Here is a 22,239-nt window from a genome sequence, read left to right on the forward strand (position 1 = left end):
GGGGTGGGTGGCCAGCACCACGCCCGGCCGCCTTTGTCTCCCTAGTGGCAACGTTTACACACCACACAAGGTGGCTGAGTCGATCTAGGGAAGGACCAGGATCGGTGTTGACCGTGAGCGGGAATCGAACTCGGCTCGCCGGGTTTGTAGCGCAGCGCGCTAACCCCATCACACGTCTCTCGCGGCGAAGCAAAAAACCTGAAGACATGTCATACGTTGTGTCAACAGTGAAGGTTTAATAATGGCTTCAAGCCTGCAAACGGAATGCCCAAAGGCAATATCTGCAATTGAAGAGGTCACATTCATCCTTATCAGACGAAACTTTATTTTCAGTCTTTATATCTACAGAGAGAAAAAACATAAGATGCTAAATGAAGGTCATGTTCAATTAGTTCCTTACATCCTACACCGGGAAGATTCAGCCATTGCATGCAAGCCTACATTTAGATATGGCACGGAGTAGTTTTACAACATTACAGCTTCTTACATCCATACGTTGAGAAAGAAGATTGGGGGTGTACTTTCAATGGAATTGGAAATGCATTTGCTTTGTTTCCACATGGGAAGGTAGGGATGTGCATGGTGTACACAGCATCACACATCAATGAACGAGTAGCTGTTTTAATTGAATGATGAATCCAGCCAACGAAAGCAAATACACTTAAGGGGCCGAATTCTGCTTTCGATGCAACATTTCATGAGAACAAATAAACTTGGGCCAAATATTAATTTTACCCAGCAAAGTGACATTGACAAGCACACAAACTGTCCCTTCTTGAGCAAAGCCGGAAAGTTGCATGCAGCACTTGATGTATGTAGTATCCAACTAAAAACAGCATGACCACGCCGAATGAAAAAAAAACATAGGCTCCCGAAAATACAAGCAGATTGTTGAAAAGGTATTTTTTTTAAGTTGGGCTATTTCCAGTGGAGTTATTGGATGAGCAAAAATAACTAGAAAGTTTTACACTGAATGTGAAGACATAACACTTGTTTCGTAACATTAGCAGAACCTCGGCCTCCAACCCTACAACATCCAAGGGTTCGTGTTATTTTTCTTCAGAAATTATATTGACATAGAGTGATGAGGTCAATGTGTTGGCTAGGGTGTAAGGTTGTGAGCCAGTGAGATTTTTCTTTTACGGAGTATCACTGAAAGTTGGACGAAACAAGCAGTTGATGATACAGCACTTGTTTCAGCACAAAGTGTTTTTTTCCTGCTGAGAAACTGAAAAGAGAAAGCTTTAAAAAAGCAGCAATGCGTTTGCCTTCCACGAAAACTAAGAGGTTGTTTGGGTTAGATCGCGTAAATGTCGTTAAAACCCGCCACCACCCGACACGGCCAACTAGTAAGGGTTGTCACACAAAGATAATGTGGCCAATTCGTCACTAGTACAGCACACCGGTGTGTTGGAGAGCCAAGCCACAACATTAACAAAAAAAACTCTATTATGGATGATATTGGTCGTGAAAGCCTATGTGTTAAACTCAATATATAACTCCGGAAATTCTCAGTTATGCCATGAACTTGTCGTATTAACCATGTAAAGCACGAACCCCAAGCACATTTGTCAAGACACCATCACTTGGGAGAAAGTTTGAAGCAAGTGTTTATTGTAAAAGTTCTACGATTTCCAAAACAAAAGCTGACTTTTTATCCTGAAAACGTATCTATTATCATTTTAATTAAGTGGAAATAATAGAAAATTAATGCATGCACAACAAAGCACCATCAAATCTCAATACACCACTTTCAACCAATCACTTTCAGAGACCCAATCGTAAAAATAAAAAAAACTATATAAAACTCTACTCTTTCAATCACAAAGGTGTATGCGTGTTTAAGTTATGTTGCCTCATTTCTTTACAAATACATAATAAATAACCTCGTGTTACTATTCTAGTAATACTCGAATGCAACAGCAGAACCAAATAAAGCTAAACTTAATGTATACTCGCCGCCCATCCTCCAGCCTCTTCAGAGGAACACGTGACCTCAAGCAATTACAATGCAGCCAATCATACAATGACCAGTTGCGATTATGGAGGGGTAACCCCGAGATGACCGAGTGCATCACTTTAAAAATAAGGTTACCACTTGGGTCTTCTCAGGATGCGTATTCGGATTGGTACCCGCGCGTTGGCCGGGATGACGTCCGACGTTTCGCTCCACGTGCCAGGAGCTTCTCTCGCAATAGCATTACTTTTTGCCCTCTGCTATGTGCGTCGCGTTCATTCGGAAAAAAACTTGCGCGCTCACAAATCCCCCACCCCCGTGTGCAAAACAAACAAAAAAATCAACGGTCGGGCATAGAGCGACGGGGACATGGACAATCGTTACGTGGGGGCGGCACGTGATGACAAACGTGGCGGTGCGACGTTTAGTCCGACGCGTGGATTTTAAAATGGGACTCCCCCCCCCCCTCCCTCCCTTCTTGGGCGAGCGCGGCCTATGAAGAGGACGTGCCCGAACCAACAAGACGCCATATTCTGGTGCACGTGCCGTCTTCCTAGAAGAAGATCTGCTTGGCGTCGCTGGGAGCTTGCTCCATGGGGCAGTAAGGACATTTAAGCCTGTTGGAAGAAAAGGGGGGGAAAAACACGAAATGAGGTCAAATAACCATCAAATAAACATGAGCATCTGCATGGATTGTTTGTATCAAGGACACGGTAATACTTGTGGTTTTGCAAGTACAATGGTTGCATGAATGCTGTATAAAAAAAAAATTCATCCTACGTGATTTTAATATGAAAATAAATTTTTGTTCAGATTATTCGCATTGAGGCAGGGTAAATATGTGCTCCCTCTGTACCTTACAGCCATGTCTAAAACAAAACCAGCACATCCACACAAAAAAAATTACCTGAAAAGTTTCATTCACGAGCCGCATATACGACAGCCACAGCTTGACTATTAGGGAATGGATACGGCACAAATGATCACTGAAATAATGCTAAGGAGTATTCCCACCGCACTTCATTATTTCCCCCTTCATACAACTTCGCACCAGGTTATGCACGACTAGCTTTACTACCCGGCTCCGCCCGGGACTTGGTTTCACCACGCCCGGCCGCCTTTGTCTCCCCAGTGGCGATGTTTACACACCACACCAGTTACTCGTTTGAGGCTGAGTCGACCTAGGGAGGGGTGGGGCTGGGTGGGGAGGGGCTGGTCACCCCGTGGTGCCCTTATAAAACTCAACGTTTAACTTACTCACGCCGGCTTGTGCCCGCCCTCACAGTCGGGCATATTTGCGGAATACACCACGCCGCCGTTGACCCTGGCCATTGACCGAGCAACCCAACGTTCCTACCAGCTCCCTCCGCAGGAATGTGTTAGCCCTATCCTACTCAGAGGCATGCCCATGCACTGGCCACAGTCTCTCATGCAGAGGACCCACTCGCTGACCAGTACCTCTCCACCAGGCTCCCTGCTGACTTTCAAAGCCAGCCATTTCTATGGAAGCTGTTCCCTAGGCAACATGTTTGCAGGGTGACAATTGGTCCTAGTTAACACCAGCAATATTTTTTTTCTTTTGCAACGCACAAGTGCTTTAGGGTACGGGGTTTAAATGTTGCAGTTTACATCGGTGCAATGTCCATTGGTCAAAATGTAGATTTGTATAAACAGATTATTTGGCGATGCTGCACAGTGAACTGGTGCCACAAGCACAGTGAGACTTCCGAGATTTTGGGATTCGCGTAAGTTTGTTCAAATTGGCACACACACATACAAGGGAATACTGAAACACATGTAGAGATAACCCTAATTGCCAAGTTGAACTAAACTAAGTACCAAACCCATATTATTTGAACGGGTTTCCTTCATGCAGTTAATGGTCATTATATGCTGAAAAGGCCACGTAAACACTAGACTTGTGACAAGCCACTGATGAAGGAAAACCGTTTACGAACCCGACACAACATAGAGAGGTGGAGATCTTCGACTGTTCCACTCGATATAATCAGGTTCTCACTTGTGGCTATTTCGTACTCTGAGCACCGTCACCAATGGCTGCTCAAAAACCCCGTCGACTAATTTTGATTCCACCTCATTGAGACGTATTAGATTGTAAATGGCACAATTGTATAACTGCGCATTGCAAAGACAGACAGCAAAACCAACAGTCAATTTAAGGAGGAGAAAAAGCAGTTGAACTTCCAAAGCAATTCCGGGAAACGCGTTGCATAACTCGACTGCCTGGCTTAGGGAAAGCACATTTTGTTGAACTTTCGATTGGAACGCAATTGGCGATTTACCACATTAGCCATCTCCTTGCTAAATGAGAGGGTGCTTGTCTTGAAACACCACATCGCTAACGGTCAGGTGGCACGGCGGGGGGAGGGATTGGCTGATAACCCCCACACATCTCAATCCAATTACACATTACAACTTGTACCAGCCCCTGCCGGCATCACCATGGCTATACGCATCGCTACCCAAGCAACGGTGGTTGTAAACCGAGTTGCCTATCGTACGCTGTTATAATGGATGTAACCTATAAAAAATTTTCTTTTACCAGTGAAACCGCATTGGGCTATGTAGCTTTTTTCATAAGCGACCTGGCCACAAATGAAAACTCAATGAAGTGGCTTATCACGTGAGAATTTATAGCAGGAGACAAATCCTCTGAGTGCATGTTGATTCTCAATGTGGAGGGAGAAATCAAAGGACCCGGAGAAAAATTAACGCGACCACGGGGATAATATGAAAACTCCAATAATACAGCAGGGATCAGGGTCTGGATCGCACTCACGACCTCCTGTATACCAGGCGAGGTAGTTAACATCTCGCCACCACGGCGCCCCTTGTAGGTGATACAAGTTCCCCAGTTGCTAAGGCTGCTGTGACAATGCCATGGATCGTTGCGAACGCAGATCCTCCAGACTCCGATTACTTGTTCCCCGGCTCGAGCACACACTTGTTTCCGTTGACGAGCTTGTTGAGGGCGTCTCGCGAGATGACGTGGCCGCACACGAGGCGCATCGGGGGGTTCGATTCCGTCGTCTGCTGTCGGAGGATTGGGCAGGCGAACACCGAGTGGTACCAGCAGCCCTTGCCCAGATCGATTTCAATCTACAGACGAACACACACAAACACATAGACCCCCCGCTATAGCCTTAATAGACTGTTGGGGCATGTGCTGTTAAGCGAGCAGCACATATGAAGGCCAGCACATCACACAAGGGGGCGGGTGGCCAGCACCACGCCCGGCCGCCTTTTGTCTCCAGTGGCAACATTTACACATTGTATCAGGTACTCATTTAAGGCTAAGTGGACCTAGGGGAGGCCCAGAACCGGTTCAGATAATCGTCACTGGTGTTGACAGTGAGCATGAATCGAGCTCGGATCGCCGGGTTCATAGCGTAGCGCGCTCACCGTTGCACAACGGCCCCCCACACTACAAAGAACCACAAGTCAAAATTCTCCACCATATACACTTAAACTTGATGAGAACATATCACATTGATAGACTGCATTTTCTACATTCAAGACTATGATCATCACGAAAATTAACAAACGGATAGACCGTTGGGCCAAGGGGAGGTAAAACTAAGAGGCAATGGAGCTAATTGAGAGAACCGATAGGTAAAACAAATGCGTCGAGGCGTGGTTTTAACAACACTGGGCTAGGCACGCCACAGACGGGGAGCAGCACAACACTGGGCGAGGCACTCCAGAGGCAGGCAGCAGCAGCAGCACAACACTGGGGTAGGCACTGCACAGTTGGGGTAGAGCAGCACAAAAGATTGCATTAACACCATTATGTGGAGAAGCCACATCCAGTGGGTGACCTGTGCTGATAGGTGAGCACATGAGGCTGGCATGACACTTGACCTGGCGACGGTGTGACCAGCACCGTGTTCGGCCAGCTCACGGCATGTATACATCTTGCCAAGGACACATTTAAAACGGAGTGGTTTTAGGGGAAGGCTTTGGCCAGGTTTAAAAGCTACTCACCACTGATGTACCTGGCTGGGAATTGATACCAGGACACTGACATTTACAGCACAGTGCACCAACCACTGTGCCACAATTCCTTATACACAGACTATTTATATATTAAAAATATATATTGGTTTTGGCACAGATGGTGTTTAACGTGAAGCTTATAAAAAAAAAATCTGTAAATTAATGTTTATTAACCAGCATGGACAATAGTGTGTTATATGAAGAATGCCTGACTTAAATCAATGGTGACTTGAAGGACTTTTCAATTAAAGCTCCCAATGTATTACAAAGTGTTAGAGGATTGAAATACAGCATCTATTTTACAAGGCAGACATAACAACAAGATGAATGCAAGATTAACTTTTGCACTGTTAAACATTTTAACGGGTGATAAGAGTACGCAACGGTGTTACCGAATTACTTAATCTTGTAAATTACATACCAAGGGTGTTAACTTCTGCAACATATGTGTTAAGAAAATCATACAACACTGGCAGTCAGATATGACAGTTAATGTGTTGTCAATTGGCTTAGCGACAAGCATGCTAACTAACTGGAACATCTCACATACATTAAGAAGTATAGCAGAGTTCCAAACAACTCTGGAACTGGTCTCTTCACATTAACACCACTTAATGCTTTTCACTGCTTTGACATCACACAATTCACATACAATTCATAATACTGCTTGGACTGACATTAGAAGACCACCAGACCAGTAATGGTCAGGTTTCAATCAAATTTCACGTGCACTGCTGAAAACAATATCCTTATTGTGGGGCAGTAATGGAGGTGTCAAAAGTGTCAATGTATCGACGCTTTCTTAATCCAACCAGATTGTACAGTGGACTGGGTGAAGTCAGAAATTTTTGGCGAGTTTAAGCGCCCCCTGGCGAACACAGTGGACAAACACAGCATTTTAAAAAAATATTAATTAGACCGGGGGTGGCAAAACCTCAGCTTCGTGTCTCACGGCGGCGAGATGTTAACTACACCTCGCCACAGAATTCTAACTTCTCATTTAAAAACTCTACGGCCGACTGGCCGGCTAGCAAGCAAGCGTGAGCGGCGAACTGGCCGTGCTGGAGAACGCTGTTGTAAAGTCATCGTGCGTCTTGTGACTCAACGCCAAATAAAGATGCTGGCATACGGCTAATCGGGTCAGGAAGTTTGGTCACCCATCACTTTGACTCAGGGGGCTTTGACTAATATATTTTTAGCAAGGATCCAATTACACGAACAAATAATTGAGGGCAAAGTTAAAGTTTTTTTGGGAAAAAAAAATATATTTAATAATACCGATCAAAATGTAAGTGAATAAATGATCACTTGTGCTGATTAGATATTTAGTGATACCATATTCTCAGGATTATGGAACTTTTTTCCTTGTAGGTTAGATCAATAGTTGAAGGGCGTGTGTTATCTGGTGGGAGTGTGCGCGTGCGATCAGAATTCCATTAAAAAACATGTGGGGCGGGTAATGCATTTTACTTTCTGCAGTGTCACACGATGTAATGGGAAGTTAACAGGTTAGGGCAATTATAGCTTTGCAACAGAGTAAAAACCAAATGCATGTGCACAATGTAAGATGAAAAACCCTTACCTATTAAACTAAAACAGACTCCTAAAACAAGTATAACCCGTAAAAACAAAGTTTTTCACTAGAGTCCTCTCGTCATCTGGCTTGAGATGGCTGCCACCTATGGGTCAGATGATTGCATTGCACCATTAAGCAAATGGTAATTAAATATAATATTTTTGTCCTAAAGTGTAAAATTTTGGAAAAAAATTTCACGAACATTAATTGTCACGCACAACGAGTCTGTGTGGAAAATGTCAGCTCGATTGGATCACGGGAAGTGGGTTAAAAAACGACCGAAAGATTTGCACGGTCGTAAGCAAGCAAGCGAACTTAATATAAAGGATTTAAAAAGGGCAGTGCCTCTTTTTTTTTTAAATAGGCAAGGGGTTAGCAGCCCTGAATCAGCGGAGTAAATTTCCACATTCCGACGGTGGAAGCCCAAGTGTCTGCACAGGATGTGTACATTATCAGAACGGAATCGGAAGTAAAAGGTCATACGTGGGAGGGCGTGTGGCACAGTTTGGTGCCAGCTATCATAAAGTGCGGTCGTGTTGCCACAGTTCTCTGCAGTGAGTACAATGTATTCAAAAACAGCAGCGCTTTGCGTCTCTAAAGAAAATTAATAACTGCTTGCATGCTCCGAGATTCAGCGGCAAACAGGACCCACCCTGCAACTTGCAGACGTCTCAGAACGGGAAATGATTAATATGTTTCGATTTAAAGCTTTCGTGACTGCAGGGATTCATCTTCTTGGTTCTTTCGGTAAAGTCACGTAAGCAGCCGTCCTCAGGCGAAGAATTCGCCTGAGGACGGCTGCTTGCGTTGTGGCCGAAACGTCGTGAGAATTGTTTTATTATGTTTTATTTTTATTATTTTATTACTTCCCTTCTACGTGACTTTACCGAAAGAACCAAGAAGATTAATATGTTCTTACTGAAGTGTACTTCAATTAACATCAATCAAAGCCACCAGACTCTGACAACATTGAAACTGCAATCAAGCTTCTATCAAATCTGGCGCAGACTAATATTCGCACACAATCTGCACCAGCGTCACGAAACACCAAGATGAAAACTGAGAAATGATGATAGAGGTTGGATGAACTCCCTGCGAGTGGGTAAACCCTACTGTCCGCATGCCTGTGCAGTGAGAAACAACTGACCGACTCCTCGCACGTATGACGCACGCAGTCCTAACATGCCCCCTACCGGCAGTTCATCCTTTTGATTCCATACGCCCGTGCACTGCCTCTGCTCGATCACCGCCTTGATGTTGATGAGGGACGGCAGGGCAATGCAGCCAGCGGAAAAACTGCAAGGGAGCAAATAAACAACATTCAATGGTGGAAAGCAAAGCAATCTCCGTTAACACAATATTTATTGATATTTTATTTACCGACCGTCATTTCGGAGTTCCGTCACACGCATTTGCAAAAGGGACCCAAGGGAACTGTCGATACGGAAGAGTGTAGGTTGTTTATAATACAGCCATTGGTGATTTTCTAATTTTGAAATGTGGCCAAAGCTATTGTTGGCACAAAGAAGCCACTTTTTTCAAATGCTAGGACACTTTTAATTGGCACTGTATGTGCGGTGAACTTTTCGCACCGTATGTAGCCAACCGTGCTAATTGACAACGTTACTGCAGGGAGCACCATTGGCTAATATTTTGTAGACATTAAGATGCAGGCTGCAACAATGGAAAGGTTGATCCAGTTGTGGGTGCATAATCACAGTGCTATCCTATTTCATTTTTCATTTAATCTCACATTGTAATTCACCTGTTACATATTTCACTTAAATGAGCAATGGAGTGGTGCTGACCTCTGAAAAAATAAGAATAGGTTTTACCCTTTCTGGCAATAAAACAGGTGGGTAAGATGTTCAAACACCAAACAGAAACTTTTAACAAGGAATCAAGTTCGCATTAACCACACGCACTTGTGGTGAACATGCAAACCAACATGCTTTGATAATAAATGCATTGTCTTTGAAACTGATGGGCCTACACCAGATTACCTTCTTTAGGGCCTAGTCTCACCAGTGTCAGACCAGAGAACGCCAATAGGAGAAGTACAAAGACAATGCACTATCAGAGCATTTAAAACTCGGGGTGAGCAGCTACAAAATGGGACTTTTTTTCCAGTATCAAAGTATGAAAAAATAAGAAGAGTTTTACCCTTTCCGGCAAAGCACTGGATTTGTTACAAGTGCACCACTACACACCACTACGCGATGGCATTATAGTTAGTGCTTCACATGCAATCACAAGGTTGCATGTTCAATCCCAATAAGTGGATAACAGTGGAAGTTCCACCAACTAAGAACCGCCAATGGAGGAACACATTCAACGTTCATTTGACCGGACTATTCTTGTTCCAGAGCTAAATGCCAATGTCGAGGTCTGCTAGCTACGAGAGTGATTCAGGATAGGGTTTACAACAAACGTTCAGTTTCAGTTGCGTAGTCACAATCACACTCCTGATAAGACCATTATGAATTGCCAATGTCTATGCTAATAGACACAAACCACATTCTTCACGGGAGTAGTGCAACATTCAGGGGTGTTAACTGTACCTGACACTGAGCGGCGACTCAACAGATAGCCCGAGCAGAGCACAGGCATCGCGGGTGAACAGGTCGCAGATCTCCGCCCACTGATTTGTGTCCAGCAGGTGAGTGTAGGGCGAATGCTCGATGCCCTGGCGCAGGTACATGAGGCTGCCCATGAGCACCTGGATATCTGCAAGCAAATAGGAAGATGAAAGAACTTTCTCGAGACAATTCAACTTTGCTCTTAACACAACACCTTCAACAAATCAGTAACGCAAAGGGCACCGATACCAAAGCACAACGAGCCGCTGCGTATGGGTGGACCATTCCTTGCAATGCATTGAAACCGAGTACAGTATCTGATCCCCACCACAGCGATGTGGAATATGCAGCAATGGCTCATGAATGCCTACACAGATGTGTACAACCCTATTCACATGTTATATAGTCCAGCAGTCCCCAACCTTTTTGGCACCAGGGACCAGTTTCGTGAAAGACAATTTTTTTACGGACCGGGGGGGGGGGTTCATCATTGGGTCTTTCCCCCTTTTCAAAGAAGCTCTCCAGCGACGTTTGTTTTTTACTCATTTTAGCTACTAGGGGTTAGCAGCTTGTGGGCTTACCAACACCGTGACTGAGACGAGTGTGCAGTGCGGGAAAGAGGCGCGGACGGAAGTGGTGAATAATAAAATAATGGGGGCGGGCCACGCGCGGACTCACCACTCTCACCTCCTGCTGCTGTGCGGCCCGGTTCCTAATAGGCCACGGACCGGTACCGGTCCGCGGCCCAGGGGTTGGGGACCCCTGTTATATACAATACTATTTGAACTAATATAAAGATCAAGGCGCAGCCCTGGAATGTCTGCAGCCCTGAAATTACTACTCACACCCCTGCTGGTAGGCAGGTTTCCACTAGACAGAGATTTAGATTCGAACAAGAGAAGACCTAGAGCCAGTTCAGATATTCATCACTGATGTTGGTCATCGCCATGAATAGAATCGAGATTGCCAGGTTGAATACCGCAGTGAGTCTACTGCTACGCTATCACTCACCAACAACAACAACCGTCGTTCACCACGAAGTGTTGGTGATGTCACGACGGCGCTTGTGCACTTTGAGGCCACGTAAAGTGTCGAGGCTCGCTGGCAGGTCACGGAACAGACCCAGGTGCCATGGGTTGACCCAACTGAGATGACCGACAGATATACAAACTGTGCTCCCCCACTGTGCCAACACTCTGCGTTTTGGCTGCCCGGCGCTCCGCTCACCACATGTACACGCAAACACACATACCTTTTTGGTGCTGGCTGGCAAAGGGCTGAAAATTGCGTGCGTACTCCAATGCCTCCCGCTGCTTGGTTCCACCGCCCGACAGCAGTTGGATGAAGTAGAGACGATGTAGCTTGAACTCCAGAGAGCTGTTCTGCGCAAGCAAGCGCTCGCGGTTCGACACAGCCCATCTGGTGAAAAAATACTAAAGTTAACCCTTTCTCCCGTTCCAATAACGTATGTGTGTGTCATCAGTTGCTCTTCCCATTCCGTTCTGATGATGTATACGTACGTCACAAACCAGAAGAAAATAAAAAAATTACTTTATCGGTGCCGAGGCTCACACAAGGCCATGCGGGAGGGCGTGGCAGTTTGGTGCCAGCTATTGTAGATTGCGGTCGTGTCGCTACATTTTCTATGGTGAGTACAATGTCTTTAAAAACAACAGCGCTATGCATCTCTAAATAAAATTAACGCTGAACGCCTTGTGCGTTCCGAGATTCAGCGGTGAGCGGAACACCCACCTAGAAACTTGTAGTTGTCTCAGTATGGGAAAGGGTTAATAAGAACATATGAACGTCCTGAAATTTAAGTGAGGTGTGGCGAGTGATTCAGCAGATGGCCTGGGTTGGAGCACTAAGCCTCATTCAAAGCCTAGGTATATCCACGAGAGGTGTCGCAGGATATTTTGTATGCCAGGTTTTGATATGGCATCTGTTACCTATAATGGGACAAAGAAAGTCTATTTTTTATGCTGGACTGCATTCAGTTTATTCCAGCTCTTGTATTTCCCGTCTCAAGAAAGCAGTGGGGGGGTTTATGCTCATCTCTATTAGCGGTTCTAAAGGGTAAATTATATCTTTCCATGAAATGGATCTAACTTTTAAATTGGATGAAGACAAGATTTCAGTTGCGCTATTCAATGCTTATTTGTTGAGACGGAAGGCTTGGTTGGCCTCTTGTTCCATCACATTTATGGATTTTCTCTGGGCCTCTCCTGATAACGTGGGTTTTGGTGTCTGCAGCACTCGGGGATGAGTGTGGAGGTTATCATTTACCCCACCATCTGAGAGGTCTCCATTTTTTACGTCCGTCTTTTTCTCCCCATTTACATCACGGTTGTCACTTTGTCGTATAAGGCTCGTTAAAATTCCATGGCATTTAAGTGCTAATGACATACAAATTCTTACTGAAGATCCCATTAGTAACTTTAGCACATGAGGGTTATTTTATATCTATGCTCTGTGATATGTAAAAAAAGTTTATATCAACTTTTCCACATGTGCCTTTTTGGGGTAAATGGAAACTTTGAATTTATATTTTGATAAAAAGTATTCAAACCTTTCTCCAAATGCTCCTCCTGCTGATTATTTTTTTTAAGCCTAAAACTAAACTGGTAGTCAATCCACTCAGCATATTCACAAAACAATTGTTACAAGGACTTATTAGTATTTCATTTTTTTACGCAGCTTATAAGATAAAAAAAAATCTGAGTCTACTAAGCTCTTAGGTACAACACTGTAAAGCTTTAACAACCTTAAGTGTTTAGTTGGCATCGTCTCTTACATTATCTGCAAGCGATTCCTGTTACTCAAGATCCAGCCATTAATCTGTCTAAAGCCGGCATATAAATAGATATGTTATGCAAATATGTATTTAGAGTACTGTAGTTACCAATTCGGCCATGACATAAATTCACAATGGCCTACCACCACAAAGTGATCTCACATCTTCAGGAAACTTTTCTTACTGTTAAATAATCGGCCACAGAACATATACAACTCAACAAGGGCTATGAATAAGATCACTCAAACAACACGTAGCTCCTATGTTCTAGGTCCCTGCCTAGGCTGTGTGCCACTAGTTGTGTGATGGAAGTGACGCTTCTTGGAAAGAGAAAACATAACTTTTCAATGTGAAAATAGGCATTTCAGCCACACCACCATTGTGCTCTAGTGATATTACCAGGGTATGTATACATGTTGAATTTCTTTTGCACCATTCGTAGCCAACCGTGATAATTAATCAGAGGTGCAGGGAAGAACAAAAAAACTAAACACAAACAGCATATCTGAAATTAGTTTTCAATCTAGATTTAAAAATGCATAGCTACAGTACATGATAATATCGGAAGAGCATTCCAGCGCATCTGAAAGCGCGCGATGCAGTGGCCGTCCATGTTCGGGGGCTAGCACGAGTACGTTACCAATATTATTCGTGAAGGGGAAGGAGGGGGATGGACGTCCAAAGGGGCATCAGAGGCCACGCTTTATTCCAGACAAATCAATTTGCCATCACTGCACCCCACAACCATAGTGATGCGTACAAGTTGCCTCGAAAGTAACCCCGACATGCTGGAGTCCCCGTCATATCCCTTCACAGGGTAGGAGCTCGTTGCCTACAGCCAGCATGATTAGTTGATCAATGACTATAAATTATCATTGTCACGGATATTGTCAATACATACGCCAGGGCAGGTCGAAGGTCGTGCATCTTCAGGGCCTCCAGGATCCTATTGAGCTCAATAAATGGCTCCTTCTGGTTCTGGTCAAGAGGTAGCCCAGCTTCCTACTCACACACAAGCACACACAAGCATCCGCACATTGTTTACAAGTGCTTAATTTCGACGCGACGTCTCATAGGCAATATTGTCAAAACACGATTGTGCAATCACTGTACAAGAACACACATTCGACAATGTTTACTAAACTTTTATACATTGCTTATGAAATACCATGTTATTTATAACATACCACAATCCTGTATATACTCATTATCATGAGCCATGGTCAATACACTGCTGGATGAAGGTTGGAAATACTGCCCTGTCTCAAGTATGGTCAAAGGTGTAAGGTCAGCTCGTCACTGTTCCAAGGTTAATTAAAAAAAAAGAATACCGCTTTAGTATATTTCGGAGAATTGGTCATCCTGTCAAAAGACTGGCCAACACCCACAAGAATGTGAACTTCCCACCAGGGGCGACAGAAATTAGAGTCACTACATTGCTCACAATTAGGGAGACGCTTTGCCTGAAATAGAGCATTGTATTCCTATACGCCAAGTACACGTGAGCGCAATGTACAAATACGCATTCTTACAAACACATGAGGCAAGGGAATGAACGCCACAAAAATGCACACATGATCAAGTGATGCGCACGCAAGACTACGCTGGTGATTTTCGAGCCACGAGAGCTTTCATGTTAGCCATGAAGACTTGTACATAAGACTTACACATATACACAATGATGTGGAAAGGCAGTTGTTGCCATATGACAGGAAATCCCACATTCTCGTGGTGCGGGCCAGTCCACTGACAAGATGACCACTGCTGACCATACAGAGCGGCGCTCTTCACAGATTTCAGCAAAACGTCCCCAAGTCGTTGCAACATGTTGGCGGCATTGAGATGCATACGAAATGGCTTAATCAGAGCGACTCGTACATGCACTTGACACACTGCTCACATCTGAAGCCCTCTTGTTGTGGCAAGCAGCAGACCTTGACACTGGCATTCATCTCCTGAATGCCAATGAATTTGAACTGCTCACTTACCCAGTCTAGCTAGGGTGAATGTGCAGCCCTGAAAAACGGATTTCTCAGCATTCCCCGCCCCCAACATCCTCACCAACCCGCACCATAACCATCGTGGTGAAGTACAATTGAGTATCCCCCCACAGCCCCACAAGGTGGGTGTGGGGAGGCCCTCATCCTGCAGTGGACTGATAAGACAGGGTGAACATGTCCATGTTGGGTAACTGTTACACAAGTATATGGGCACACAGCTTGGGACTAACGTCTTGGGATTTGGGAGAAGAGAGAAAGAGAGAACACGACATGCCTTACCTGACAGAGCTGCTCGCCAACATCCAGCATGCCCTGCCTGAACAGGTGCTCCACGATCACATCGTTGAGGAGTTGCTGTCTCTCGGGCGTGCTGAACACCCCATCCACCGCCACGCTGCTGATGTCGGGTTCAAAATTCTACAAGGGCGGCATTGACCAGGAAATGTTCACGCTCCAATGACCCCCAAACGACCAAGGGACTAGCTAGGAGACGGCGTTCGAATGACGCGTCTCACAAAGCACTCAAAACTATTGAGTGCACACGGTGATCTAATTCTTGTATGCAACAGTCGTGTGTTCGGGCATTAATAGTTGAACACTTTTAGAAGGATATGAATACAGAGGTGGCTGTCTGAGCACTTTGAATATTAAAACGCAAAGAGTTAAAATGCAAACAGGTTAAAGAGGATTAGATATCATTGTTATCACCACTGTGCCACTGCTACAAGCCCGGGTACACAGTTTGCTTCCTGACCATGGCTAATATCACTAACGAGTTATATCGTCAGCGAGTGATATCCGAGCCAGTCCTGGGCATCCCCCTCAATTAAGTAACTCGCACTGATGAGCGTGGTGTATAGTCAAATAACCCCCACGGTTGTTATGGTATGGGGAAGGCCTTCATTCCACAGTGGACTGATAAAGGGCAGTACATAATAATTATACAAAGAAATGAGAGGCAATTAATACATGGATATTTCATGTTATTTTGAAGGCAAACTGTATAATTGACCTACAAAACTGGACCACAAGGAGTTTATTTTACAAATGTCTCATAGGGCGTTTAATGACCATTTGGAGCATATGACACATCTAGACAGTTCGTGGGTTTACTGAACATTTATAGGATTTGATGTATCAACTCCATGCAAAGCCGACTCACAGAAATATATATATCCACCATTACAGGATTCAGCCCATCGGACTTATTGTGTTCAACCACCATATTGCAGGTATGGGTCAAACACTTATATGTCCGCTTCTTTCCTCACACTGCTTGTCTTTGTAATTCCCTCCCATCTCTCCGTTCCCAAGTTAACTATTATCTATTACACGTGCTGGGCCTTTGGGCTTGTGCTCAGCAACTATGATTTAAAAAAAACACAGCATTACACGAGTAGACAAAACAAATTCTCGGAAAAGAAAAAGTCAACTAAACGTGCTGCGGTGTATTAAAGTAAACTTGACATGCCATTTCACAGCTTGCGCTGGACACGAATTAAACCCAATCATAAGCTTACCCTGTCAATGGCTTTCCCCACTTTGGAGACACTGCCGTGGATGTCCTTGTGATCGGACGCCAGCTTCTGCACCGTGTCACGGATCTTCTTGCAGCAGTGGGACAGCACCAGGGCATGGGTGGCACTCAGCTCCGCCTCATCGCCCACTTTCACAAAGAGGGGGAGAAACGTGGACAACCAGTCAGACCACTTTGCACATAGTGCTGTACAATGCTCGGGGAAAAAAAAGTCAATGTATGAACACAATTAAATATTCTTGGTCTAAGAAGCTCAAACGGACTGTGATGTCAGTATAACAGGCGGCAAATAAACCGAAAACCACTTGTCGCCACAGATCAACAACATACTTCAAGATTGTATATTATCATAATACTGTACTGACCAGTTTAACATATGAGGCTTCAGAAAAATGTATGTGATTAGTGATGGTGAAGTTAATTGGCGTCCTCTGGTCTAACACCATCTGAGACAAAGAAAGCTGTCTCTGGTGTAGACCAATCAGTTTCAAGGACAATGCATATATTCAGTGTTTTTTTTTGCACTTTGACCACAATCATTGTGGTTAATGCAGACATGATTCCTTGTGGAAGGTTTCAGTTTGGTGTTTTAACACGACTGCCACTTCAATAAGCTGATGCTGGCAATACCATCACTTTCAGTAAAAAGATACTTTCATAGGAGGTATGTATACTTGTGAACAAAAAAATTGCACAGGACTACATTTGAATCCACTGAACAAGATCAAGGTCCTCTCCATCACCACGTACCAGTTGCACCACAACACGCACAATCCCCAAAGAGAAGCAAAACCGCACTTGCCAAATACGTAACATATGCTCGTATACAAAAAGCACACACAGCTGTAACCTGTATGCAACGCATTACAGTAATAATGAACATTCCTTACACCAAGCACGTGCACAATAAGCGGCAGAAATATACGACTCCACTGCCTTTGTGCCAGGACCATGCTAAACAAAAAACCCTCCTCACTAATGCACTCCCTTGACATGTTTATAACTTATGGAAAATTTAAGAAAACCTACAATAGCTACAGTTGTCACTCGAATGGAAAGAACAATTATGGCTGACGTTGGATTATTTATTTGGCAATGAGTAAATATATTTTCCATTGTGACAAGTCACAATGTCTATTCGCTCCATGAAGCCAATGGTTTAAGTTTATCTTATTTGATGCATGTGTAGTGACTGTAATTGTCACTGTGTGGTGCCCGGGCTTACGAAACCACGGCGGATAATGTGTTGTCATTATGTGCCGCCCGGTTACGGGGTGTAGTACCAGTCCTAGTGGGGCTTGGGTGAGCGCTGGTCAGCGTGGAGGCACCGCGAGCAGTGTGCAGTGCGGGCTCCCGGTGTGGGAACGAGAGTGAGCGTCAGCCAGCCAGGGTTAAGTTGGGGCATGATATGCTGGTTGACCTGCCAACACGTGACCGGATGATATTGGAGGGGGGCCACTGACGGACGGGGGCCGCTGGGCGGTCACGTGGTCTAAAAGAGCTCTCGGGAACCTTCGAGAAAGAGCTCGAGAGATCCGGAAGGTGGGCGGGGTGAAGGGCGGAGCCAGCCCCAGCCCAGGGGGAAATAACAGGGGTCCCGTGAGGAGCACGAGGTTCGTCGTGTGCCGGTGTCAAGAAGATCCACGTTGGGGAGAAGAAGCCTCTAGCCACTTGGTCCGGGACCCAGCTTGTGGTCTGGGCCGGGATAGCGAACCGTGTCTAGTTCTGCCATAGCGTGGTTAGATGGGCATTCGAGACCCAAGTGGAGATTGTGTAATGTTGTGTTTAGTTGCAGAATAAATAGTGTTGCTCACAAGATAACGTCTGCGAGACAGTTGGACTCACTACACATGGATGACGCTTTATCCAGTTGTCCGGCTATGTTACAGGGGAGATCCATGATGTGCGAGCACAGCAACAACAAAACAAAAACAGTAAGATTGCAGAGAATGAGTATCGGGTCCTTTAGGAATACTGCACACTAAATAATATATTTAATTATCGTAAACGAAAGATATGAAAGTCAAAAACAGTGCAAGTGTAAAATCCAAAAGTTAGGGACTGGTGCAGGTAAGCTCTATATTATAGTCTAAGTGACAACCACATGCAAATCAAACATGTGGGAGCAAGAGGCGCCAGAAGAAGTGAGGTACAGGTGCAAGTATGCTCCGTTTTATTTTAATATGGAAGGAGGGAACCAAGCTGTAAAAGAGCGGCACGAGTATTCCAGAGACGTGGAGCAGCAACACGGAAATATTTTTTTAATCAAAGTTTTAGCACATTTAAATTTGTGGAAATAAGGAGGCACTTCTGAGGCTACAGGAGGGAGTTGGAAGAAACTGGTGGATTTGTTTAAGAGGACCCTTTAAGGGTGAAGCTAGCACAGTGATGGTCCGCATATCCAGGGGGGACAGATTTGAATTAATGTACGTATGTATGCTGAACTTCTTTTGGTTAATGGTATAATAGAATGAGACGTTTTAAGGCAAATTTAGGAGCTAGGTGGTAGATGGTGTCTGAATAATAAAATATTGCCAGGATGGTGCTATTTATACAAAATCGAGGTAGAATAAAGCATTTGTTATCTTGTTTAGCCATGTGGATAATGTGGATCTTAAAATACAGTTTCGAGTCCAGAATGTCTAGATCTTTAAATGTGTCAACTTGCTCAAAAGGGATCAAATCCCAAGCAACAAAATTAAGAGATTGGGAGATAGGTTTGGGGAAGCCAGATAATAACATAACTTTGGACGTTTTAGCGTTGAGGAACAATCTTATGGCTTATGGCTGTGTCCATCTCAGCTGGCAGCCTTGAGCCTGTGGTTGTTAATTCCACATGCGCATGGCCGGTGACCAATCGCTTCACACAACATCCACCGTTGCCATCCCTCAATGTATTACTTACTTTGATCGACTGTCTATTGATGACAAGCTCCGTAAACAACTGCCCATGAATTTGACAACAAAAAGTCTACATGACTCTTACGTTTCAACACCTGGGGCTAACAATGCCAAAACTGACATCCCTACACTTACTGTGTGCTTTTAAGAGTGAATGTTCAGTGCACACAAGCCCGTTTGAAAATTAAAAAAAAATATTCGGTGGTGCCGAGTTGGCAGTGGTGCACAAGCCCAATTAACAAAAAAAATCGTGCACTTTAATAACAATGCCTTAAAAGGAAAATTCATAATTAAGCGTAAAGTAATTTAGGGCAAAGGCACACAAAACGCCACAAAATGTATGTTTCTTTTTAAGGCAGTGTTATTGATTAAAGAGTTTCCCAACAAAAATACGCGTAGGGTCTGTAATTCAGTAACATATCTAAAAAAAGCCATTGTTTATTAAATAAAGTCAACATGGGTGGGGGGAATGTCTCGACGTGTCGGAGACGTGGATTGAAGCTTTGCAAATGAGTAGGGAGAAGAAAAAAAGCACCCTTTAAGACTACAGCGTGAGATGCTATCACATTACAGAAAAAACCCATATTGAAATTATTTGTATAGACATTTAAACACTGCGTATGGGATGGCATCGCCTTGTCGAAACAGCGATCACTGCTGTAGAATAGTAATTTACAATTGACCCCAGGTTTGGTTCTGATGCTACATTCTAGCACATTAATGACATTGCGGTGACGCCACTCCCATATGCAGTAATTCTAAAGGTGTGTACAATAAGTTAAATCTCGTTCTATGTCATAGCATCCCGCACGGCAATTTAGTTTTATCCTTCTCATTAGGTAAGCTTAAAACCGTCTCAAGACATTGACATGACGTCCCACCCACCCCAGCTGCGTGTCAACAATACTTTTTTTTTCTCCTGTGTTGACTCTTTCTTTAAGAATCAACAGCTTTTATTAGACGCGTTATTGAATTACAGACTCCACGCGCGTGTTTTGTTGAGGGGGGGGGGTACTTCTCGCGTGCCACGTGGTACCACACGAACACTTCAGACGGCGGGACAGTAGAGTGAGGGTAAACACTGGACACACGGGTTCAGACAAGACCGTCACAGCAAGGAAGTCTAAACAATAGTATACACGAGGAGAGATAGGAAAATGGGGACAGTGGGAAACGGACGCGACAATACAAATGGACGAGACAATACAAATGAGCGAGAGTACATAAAAGAGAGTACAGTACAGAAAACATGGTAAAGTAGAGGCACCAAATCAAACAAGACAGCACAAATTAGAGACAGAAAACAGTACAGAGACGACACAAACACCAGCCAATACAGACTTGTGAAGACCAGACATACTGTAGACCAGACAATCGACTACAGACAAGACACAACAGCCGAGATAATCTCTGTATAGACGACAAAGTTCTGGCAGTAAAATGAAAGAAAGCGAAGAGAACGGCGAGAACGACAAAACAATAGGGTACAAAGGTAGTGGGGGGGCGGGGGTAGAAAGTTGACTGTAAAAAAACAGGAGACATCGCAAACTAGAAAAGAATGGACAGCACAAACAATACAAACGAGCCAAACATATGATACTATCCTGAATATAATCGTTGTTGGGCAAGACGGAGAATAGTCGCAACGTTCTACTCAACGCTATTAGTAGCATCCTCGCTATTATTAGCATCAGCATTCTCATTTTGCTAGCAAGCACAACTTCATTATACATTATGTACGTGGTGGGTAGCAGAGAGGGCTGTGTAGCAAAAAAAACACGGGTTGTACTGTGTCGTCTATGCTCTTCGCTTTCAATCAACTGCTGGATGCCTTCATCCAGCAGTTGATTGAACAAGGACTGTACACCACACAGTCGTGAAAGCCGAGCCATCATCGTTACCCTCACCCTTCCAAGCACTTCACCAACTCGCGTGGTTCAAGTGTGGACAAGAAAACCGCCTCCATGACTAGCACGGCGTGGACACACACAGAGGCCTTTAATTCAACACTACTAGTCTGGGTCTGTACAACCCATCACAATACAAATCAAACAAACACACACACACTACACAGCAAACTAAAAAAACTACACAAAAACCACAGTCGCGCATGGCAAGACAATTATCAACAAGGGTACGAGGCCGGTGTGTGGTGGTGTTGGAGGGGGGGGGGGGGTGTTCGGCCTTGTCTGAAGCCTGCACATCTCCACTCACTTCCCGCAAGCTCCTGGCGAATGCCCGTCACGTACTGCGCCAGGTTCTCCAGCGTTCTCTCGCAGTGCTCGCCATAGGCGGAGAACTTCTGCAGCACGCGGTCCACCTCCCGCTCCACGTTCACGCACTGCTCCATGTTGTTGTTGTTCTTCTCCTCCACCGCCACCGCCGCCGCCACCACAGACGCTGCGGAGGCCGCCACCGCCGCTGTTGTTGTTCTTCACCCCGTCGACTTAGACCGCCGTCTTGTCGTGGCCGACAACGCTTTGTATTTCGCACAACGAATGCGCGTCGCCGTCGCCGCAGCCGCCACGCTGATTGGCTCGGCCGGTCGCGAGGGCGCCTCCCATTGGCTCGAGGCCGTTGCACGCGCCGTTGGCTGTGGCCCAATGGGGGGGGGGGGATAGCTCGAGTCGCGTATCGGTGTTAGGGTTTCTAAATGGTTGTGGAGGGTTTTTTGTGTTTTGGTGACGCTCAGGTGACGTAGGAGGACTGTACCATTAACACAATAGGGGGTTATTTGTGTGTAATGTTTTGTATTATTACGTTAAAAAGGAATGTTATCGAGACTAATTGTAATGTGTAGTTACTTTGACAATTAAGAATTAATAACCAACGTACTCTTTGTATTTTAATACTGTTGAAAAGCGTGTTCAGAATTAAA

At 44.7% G+C, this 22,239-nt stretch overlaps 1 protein-coding gene across 1 annotated transcript; it reads right to left on the reverse strand.

The window, feature by feature from the left end:
* Nucleotides 1–1,593: 1,593 nt before the first annotated feature.
* On the reverse strand, nt 1,594–21,861 carry LOC144727257 (E3 ubiquitin-protein ligase RMND5A-like). The gene is made up of 9 exons (XM_078605954.1): nt 21,576–21,861; nt 16,444–16,589; nt 15,203–15,340; nt 13,825–13,925; nt 11,382–11,548; nt 10,112–10,277; nt 8,744–8,846; nt 4,923–5,077; nt 1,594–2,574 (listed from the first exon to the last, which is right to left on the reverse strand). Exons 1-9 carry the CDS (start codon nt 21,709–21,711, stop codon nt 2,511–2,513), a joined length of 1,176 nt encoding a protein of 391 aa, XP_078462080.1. The 5' UTR covers nt 21,712–21,861; the 3' UTR covers nt 1,594–2,510.
* Between the last annotated feature and the right edge of the window lie 378 nt (nt 21,862–22,239).

Source organism: Lampetra planeri, chromosome 25 (assembly GCF_965212315.1).
Source record: "Lampetra planeri chromosome 25, kcLamPlan1.2.h2, whole genome shotgun sequence".
In the NCBI taxonomy this organism is placed as follows: Eukaryota; Metazoa; Chordata; class Hyperoartia; order Petromyzontiformes; family Petromyzontidae; genus Lampetra; species Lampetra planeri.

What these genes read in the sequence shown, in the direction of transcription:
- LOC144727257 (XM_078605954.1), bottom strand. Translation starts at nt 21,711, where the DNA reads ATGGAGCAGTGCGTGAACGTGGAGCGGGAGGTGGACCGCGTGCTGCAG. An exon ending in TTGGCGAGCAGCTCTGTCAG is followed by an intron (nt 13,926 to 15,202) that starts GTAAGGCATGTC and finishes GTGTGTGAGTAG; the next exon opens with GAAGCTGGGCTACCTCTTGA. An exon ending in TGCCAGCCAGCACCAAAAAG is followed by an intron (nt 10,278 to 11,381) that starts GTATGTGTGTTT and finishes ATTTGCTTGCAG; the next exon opens with ATATCCAGGTGCTCATGGGC.